This window comes from Myotis brandtii, unplaced genomic scaffold (assembly GCF_000412655.1).
Source record: "Myotis brandtii unplaced genomic scaffold, ASM41265v1 scaffold600, whole genome shotgun sequence".
Lineage (NCBI taxonomy): Eukaryota > Metazoa > Chordata > Mammalia > Chiroptera > Vespertilionidae > Myotis > Myotis brandtii.
Genome location: NW_005370273.1, coordinates 385,754 through 393,854, shown reverse-complemented (window position 1 = coordinate 393,854; position 8,101 = coordinate 385,754). Strand labels below are relative to the sequence as shown.

Sequence of the window (8,101 nt, the reverse complement as noted above, 5' to 3'; positions counted from 1 at the left end):
TGTTGTAATACTTATAATATTTTTTTAAAAAGAATAAAAAAAAAAAAAAGAACATATAGACAAATGCATGCATATTATATATAGTAAAAAAAAAAAAGACTGGTACATCTTCAGAACATATAGACAAATGCATGCATATTATATATAGTAAAAAAAAAAAAGACTGCATGTACATCTTCAGATAAAGTTCTGTATGTATTTATTGCAATCTGTACTCTGTATTCTTTTAGAAATGCTTTCTCTTCGGTCAGTTGTCTGTGGTTCGTGTTCCAGTGCAGTTTAAAATTTTTTCTTTACCCGTAACAGTGACAATGTCAGTAGAAGAAGCGCGTGAAAGCGATTCAAGTGAAATTAGTTTTTCTAAGTAATGTCGTAAAGTCGTTCTTTTTACTTCATCAGAGGATGAGGATGAGGATTTTGAAGAATGGCATGATCCGAGAGGTAATTAACCAAGGACTATGCCTTTCACCCATCCGTCTGGCTTTAGGATTGAAGACTTGAATGTAAAGTCATGTTCAACAGTAGAGAATACTTATGAACTATTTGTGCCTAATGAATTGTTTGAGGATATTGCCAAACGAACTTATATGCATCGCAAAAATTAGGGGCTGAAAACTCGCAGCGTTTGTATAGGTGGACTGTGACAAACAAAAATGAAATGAAATGATTTTTTGGGTTGATGCTATGGATGGGACTAGTTAGACTACCATCTTTACGTTTATACTGGTCCCATGATCCTGCATAAATGCAAACTTTCCCGAAAAGAATGTCAAGAAATAGATTTGAAATATTACAAATGCTGAATTTTTCAGACAATAGGGAGACAGATATTTCCAATCGTTTATGCAAAATACAACTAATAGATAACATGAAATGTCAAAAAATATTATGATCCATCTGAAGCTGTATGTATCGATGAATCTTTGATACCATTTCGTGGCCACATAATATTTAGGCAATATTTAAAACAAAAACACCACAAATATGGTATTAAATTATTTAAGTTGTGCTGAGGATCTGGGTACACGTATGCTTTTTGTGTATATGCAGGGAAAAGTTTAGAAAAAGAAAATATGACACCAACTAATGTTGTAATGTCTCTTTGTAGAGATGTATTCAATAAGGGACACACGTTGTACACACAACTGGTATACGAGTTTAGATTTAGCATATAAATTACTTAATAATACTCATTTAGTAGGAACATTACGTTCAAATCGATGGGGAAATCCTCATGATGTAACGTCAAAGAAATTAAAACGGGGAGAAATTATAGCAAAAGAGAACAAAAAAGGAATAACCATTTTAAAATGGAAAGATAAGCGGGACATCTTACTTCTTTCAACAAAACATACGTCAGAGATGGTGATTGTTGAAAATAGATCAGGTCACTACTTGAAACCAAAAATTGTAGTGGATTATAATGCAGGAAAAGCAGTTGACATATCTGATCAAATGAGTGCCTATAATGATCCGTTATGTTCAAGTCGACGGGGAAATCCTCATGAAGTAACGTCAAAGAAACTAAAACGGGGAGAAATTATAGCAAAAGAGAACAAAAAAGGAATAACCATTTTAAAATGGAAAGATAAGCGGGACATCTTACTTCTTTCAACAAAACATACGTCAGAGATAGTGAAGGTTGAAAACAGATCAGGTCACTACTGGAAACCAAAAATTATAGACTATAATGCTAACAAATTGTCAGGATGAAGAAATTCCAAGTAGCAGTACTGTAAAAATACCTCAAATATCTCATCACAAACTGCAACAAAAAACTGTGTGTCTAAAGAAGAGTGTCTAAAGTTCGAAGATATTGTAAAAAATGCTACGAAGATAATGCAGCACGATTTGGATGAGCTATTGCCAGAAAGTTCACAAAACAAGTTATAACAGTCTGTGAAACCTGCACAGGACAACCATTTCTGTGTAGACCATGTTTTAATAATATTCATTAAAAATTTTTTTTGGTAACAAGTAATATTTAGGTACATTCTTTTATGATCTTCAAGTTATTTAAAATTTATGAATAGAAGAATATAATTTTTTAAATTGTATATCATCATTTAACAGTGACTGACCGGCCTGAACCAGTAACTGATGAGGTCCGGGTGGAAAGTATAGTGTCAGTCACCGGTGACTGACATGGCACTTAACGCGTTAAGGTGTTCTTCTCCACTCACTTCATACCAATTTGATATGATTTTTTTGCAGATTAATAGAAATAGCATTAAAAAAAGCAAAAAAGCACTCTATTAAACTCCAAATGTGAGCCAGGCAATTGTGCTAAATAAGTAATCTAAAACTTCTGAGACACACCCATAGCTCCCAAGTAAATAATTTTTGTTTTAATTTATAGAATCACTATATAGGCATTTCTGAAATACAATAATTATGAATTTTAAGTTCCATATACCCATTAAAAAGAGAGAACAAGCAAGTTTCCTTTTTCCTATCAGGCAAACACATCATCTATGTGTACATTAAAAAAAACTCAAAAACAACAAAACTGAAAATAAAAGCACTCCCAGGAAGCAACAACAAAAAAGAACTTTCTCAATACTTGTGGAAAAAAAACAAACACAACTTTTCTCCCCAGTTATCAAAAAAAATCCAGAAGAAGGTATCTACACCCTCATGCTTTACAACAGCTGAGATATAGAAACAACCTCAGTGTCTGCTGACAGGTAAGTGGATAAAGAAAACGGGACACACACACAAATACTACTCAGCCATAAAGAGGAAGGGAATCTTGCCATCTGCAACATGGACAGACCTTGGGGTATTATGCTACGTGAGTAATCCAGGAAGAGAAAGACAGATAATGGATGAACTTACCTATCTGTGGCATATAGAAAAAAACAACATACCAATACACCAACTTCACAGACACAGACAACAGATTTAACTGTTGCCAGAGGCTGGGCTGGGGGAAGTAGGAGTGCTGGAAGGGGTAGGTAAAATGGATGAAGGGGTCAAAAGGTACAAACTTCCAGTTACAAAATAAGTCATAGGGATGTAACGTATAGCATGGTGACTGAATTGCATATTTGAAAGCTGTTAAGAGAAATCTTAAAAGTTACTGCCCAGCTGGCATAGCTCAGTGGTTGAGCATTGACTTATGAACCTGGAGGCCACAGTTTCATTCCTGGTCAGGGCACATGCCCGGGTTTCAGGCTCGATCCCGTGTGGGGCATGCAGGAGGCAGCCAATCAATGATTCTCTCTCATCATTGATGTTTCTATCTCTCTTCCTCTCTCTGAAATCAATAAAAATATATTTTAAAAGCTATCACAGAAATGATCAAATCATTATATTGTACACCTGACACTAACGTCATATGTCAATTACACCTCAACTTAAAAAAAGATATAATTAAAAGTTTTATAAACCAGAGAAAAAAAGATAAATTTTTATTATGAATGAGAAAAGTATAGTGAAGTTAGTACACGTGTGAATTTCCAGCCATTGCTATATGTCATTCTTCCCTGCTGTAAAATAAATAACCCACAGAGCATTATTCGTGTCTCTGAGAAGTGAGCTTTGTTGTCTCTGTTCAGTGGTAGTTGGGTTGTCTGCCTGGAGAGCATGCAATTAGTCACCGTTCCTCTCAAGGTCACTCACTGTGCTCAGCCAATACTGAACTGCCATGCCTCTGTCCTCTCCATTCTGAGCGATGCTTTCCACATATTACTTCCCCGAGGAAGGTCATTCCTGACTTCCAGCCCTACTGTCTCATGTAGAAATCACGTCTTGCACGGCAGAAGCAGCATGGTTTTGCTCAAGCCTCTCTTCTGGGACCCCATACTTTTGTCTATTGTAATATCTCTTCAAGTCCTATTCTTCTTACTAGACTCTAAGCTCGTTGACAGCAAGATCTGTTTAAGAGTCAGCTTTACATAGGTCTGTGAACTGGAGGGTCCTGGGTTCAATTCTGGTAAAGGGTACATGCCCAGGTTGTGGGCTTGATCCCCAGCAGGGGGCGTGCAGGAGGCAGCTGATAAATGATTCTCTCTCATCATTGATATTTCTTTTTTTTTTTTTTAATATATATATTTTATTGTTTTTTTACAGAGAGGAAGGGAGAGGGACAGAGAGCTAGAAACATCGATGAGAGAGAAGCATCGACCAGCTGCCTCCTGCACACCCCCCACTGGGGACGTGCCCGCAACCAAGGTACATGCCCTTGACCGGAATCGAACCCGGGACCCTTCAGTCCCCAGGCCGACGCTCTATCCAGTGAGCCAAACCGGCCAGGGCTCATCATTGATATTTCTAACTCTCTCCCTCGCCCTTCCTCTCTGAAATCAATAAAAATATTTTTTTAAAAAAATAAATAAAATTTCTTTAAACAAAAAAGTCAGTTTTAAAAAGAAAGCCTGGCATAGGACCTTACATATAGTAGGGTGTCAATAAGTATTTGTGGAATTAATAAATGCATGAACAAATAAATAAATGAATGAAATACACCTCTGAAACAAGTGAAATTTCAGGAACAATTTGAGAGGGATCAATCACTTACAAACTATATAGATTATGTATAGATATTTATAATTATATAGTCATATAAATATTCTACTAATATCTATTGGCCCAACAAGATTCCATCTTTATAAGCAACTAGAGACCTTGAACAATCCTATATAATAAAAGGCTAATATGCAAATTGTCCCCTCGGTAGTTTGACCGAATGGGAGTTCAACTGCTTGCTATGATGTCAGGGAAAGACATACCCCTCCCTCTCGTCTGCAGCACACTGGTGCACAGACTGGGACGGGAAGAAATGAAGCCCTGTGGCTTGTGCTACTCGTTTTCAGGTCTGCTGTAGTGGTAAGAGAAGATACTTGGAATAATAATGTAGAAATACAGGTGACTGGCAGGATGTGCAACACTACTGACAGTGCTAGTATCACGGGTTTTGACAATAAATATCTATATAAAATGACAATGTCAGCTTAAGAGATACTCTGCACATCCTTTCCAGTTGCTTTCAGAGAAATACATGTGGCTCACACACTACCTTCTGGAGATAGGCACAATGACTGCACTGTGAGAGAGGGCCAAGGTGGTAGGAGGAGTTAAGTGCTGCCACTGAGAAAAAGACTTTGCAGCAATAAGCTTAATACTTCTGGCAGCAATTAAGCATGACTTTATCTCTATAAGATTGTTAATAAAGAACATGGTTATGAATGTCCTTTAAAAAGATATTAATTTGATGAACAGCAAAAAATGACAGAATATTCAGGAAAATTCAGCTACTTTTTCACATTAGAGATAAAAATTAGAATAAAACTTGGAGAAATTTTTATTAAAAATAAAACAAACCAATATACAACAACCAATGCAGAGATGAAGGAACCGGTTTTTAAAGAGATTTAAATACCATGTTTTCAAAGTTTTAGACCAGCATTCCAATTGAAATATGCCATACGTGCAATTTAAAAATTTTCTGTAGCCAAATTCATAAAGTAAAAAGACGCAGGCCAGATTAATATTAGTATATGTTTAAGATATATTTTGTTTAAAAAAAAAAGATGTATTTTGTTTAACCTAATATATCCAAAATATTATCATTTCAAAATGTAATCACTATAAAATTTTTATTAAGTTATTTTACATTTTATTTCTATAGTATGTCTTCAAAATTCAGGGCATATTTTGCTATTACAGCACATTCTCAATTCAGATAAAAATTTTTTATTGGATTTGTATTTTGATTCAATAAAATCTACATTTTGAGAAAGTAGTTTCATATCAGTAAGTTTTTCCAAACATATTTGAAGTTTGTCTAGTTTTAATTAAGTAAAACAAAAAATTCAGTTCTTCATCTGCGCTGAGTCCCCCGCCTTCCCCTTCAAATGCTCATGGCCACCTGTGGCCCTGGCTGCAGGCCTCGTTTGCACAGCAGAAGGCAATGTCCACAGCGAGGCAACCTGGCTTTCTCATACCTAAACCTAAAGTGAGCTGAGTCCCAAGGAACATATTATACAAACACTGACGTCTAAGAATTGTTTTCTGGATAAAGAAAACACGCTATTTACAAGAAAGAACAGTCAGTGTTGAGCATAATTGGACTAACATTAAAAACACAACAAACACCCCATAAAACAAAAGAAGCCCTGTAAGAGTGCAGCTTTGTTTTAACTGCACTACCATTTTAAGGTGTAACAAAAATTGTTAACATAATTCTCCTCAGGTAGGACAAAAATCATGCAAATGTCACTAACAATACTAACAACTTTTTATCGAACAAAGAGATGGTAATTTAAAACATTAAAGCTTCATATTTTAGCCTGAAATGAAGTTGAACATAGAAGTTAGAGTAGTTAAAGCCATAGTAAATACCCAGTGATCAATTTCTATCTCATTGCTTGAAAAAATGAAAATGTTAAGTCATCTTCACAGTGGGAATCATACCTGGATACTGTCGGATGGTGGACACAGAGCTGGTGATTGGGGTGTATGTGTGTGCCGTCAGTGGGTATGCAGAAGGTGGGTATGTTGGCAAAAAGTACTGGAACTGGACAGGAACAGACGGTCTATGGATGGAACACAAATAAGAATGAACCAAAGCGGTCTATTGTCTTCTTTACCTACAAATGATCCTGTCCCCCAGACCCTCTTGCACACCCTTACTGCCATACCAACATCTCCCACTGGGTCTCAAACAATCAGATCAAAGGACACAGATCTACAGAGTAATATCTATATTTCGTGCACCAGAGGCCTGGTGCACGAAATTCATGCATGAGTGCGGTCCCTAGGGCTGGTTGGCGATCAGGGCTTATTAGGGCGTCTCGCATAGTCCTGATTGGGGCCGGGCCGGCGGGGGCCAACCTCCTGGCTGGCCGGCCCCCCCATCGGCCCTGATCAGGGGCAGGCTGACCAACCTCCTGGGGTTTCTCACCCTGGTCGTATGGCCTCCACGATAGGCCTCAATCGCTGGCCAGGCTGAGGGATCCCATCTTTGCATGAATTTGTTTTAGGCCTCTATTTTTAAAATAAATGAATATTATAAATAACTGTATCAATAAATGTAAATATACATGGAATAATACTCAGCAAAACTGACTAAAAAGCCCGCATTAATAAAATGTCTTCCTTGTTCAATTCCACTTGAAAGACCCTAAGCTCATACTGTTTTTACTGGCAAATTTTATCAAATATACGTAAAACAGATAATCCAAACTTATACAAACTGATTCAGAGACCAGAAAAAGCTAATTTTTTGAGGTTAAGATAGCCTTGATATCAAAACTGGACAGGGACAGTATGAGAAAGGATTATAAAAAATCTCACTCTCGCCCTGACCGGCTTGGCTCAGTGGATAGAGCGTCAGCCTGCGGACTGAAAGGTCCCAGGTTCGATTCCGGTCAAGGGCATGTACCTTCGTTGCGCGCACATCCCCAGTAGGGGGCGTGCAGGAGGCAGCTGATCGATGTGATGTTTCTTTCTCATCGATGTTTCTAACTCTCTATTCCTCTCTGTAAAAAATCAATAAAATATATTTAAAAAAAAATCTCACTCTCTACACTGACACAAAAATTCCTAAACAAAACTGAATCAATCTATCCTACATAGTCCTATATAGTAAAAGGCTAATATGCAAATCGACTGAACAGCAGAACGACTGGTCGCTATGACATGCATTGACCAGCAGGGGCCATGAGCTCAACACAGGAGCTGCCCCCTGGTGGTCAGTGAGCTCCCACAGGGGGAGCGCCGCTCAGCCAGAAGCCTTGAGCTGAGCTCACAGTTGGTGAGCACAGCAGCGATGGTGGGAGCCTCTCCCGCTTCCAAGGCAGTCGGACATCCCCGGAGGGCTGCCGGACTGAGAGAGGGTGCAAGCCAGGCTGAGGGAATCCCCAAGTGCATGAATTTTGTGCACCGAGCCTCTAGTCCTATATAATAAAAGAGAAACATGCAAATTAACCATCCCTCTGCTACACTCAAGCCATGCCCACAAACCACACCCACCAGCCAGACTGACTATGCAAATTAACCCGACAAAGATGGAACTGGAGAGCATTATGCTAAGTGAAATAAGCCAGTCAATGAAAGAAAAATACCACATGATCTCACTCATTTATAAGCTAATGGA

At 37.9% G+C, this 8,101-nt stretch overlaps 1 protein-coding gene across 3 annotated transcripts in view; it reads right to left on the bottom strand.

Annotated features, from left to right (window-relative positions):
* The window catches only part of SAP130 (Sin3A-associated protein, 130kDa), a 102,068-nt gene that overhangs the window by 54,828 nt on the left and 39,139 nt on the right, over positions 1 to 8,101 (bottom strand). For all 3 annotated transcript variants that reach the window (XM_014550401.1, XM_014550404.1, XM_014550402.1), the window contains exon 11: positions 6,418 to 6,539. In XM_014550401.1, coding sequence (XP_014405887.1) covers positions 6,418 to 6,539 — 122 coding nt within the window. The remainder of the gene's footprint in view (positions 1 to 6,417; positions 6,540 to 8,101) is intronic.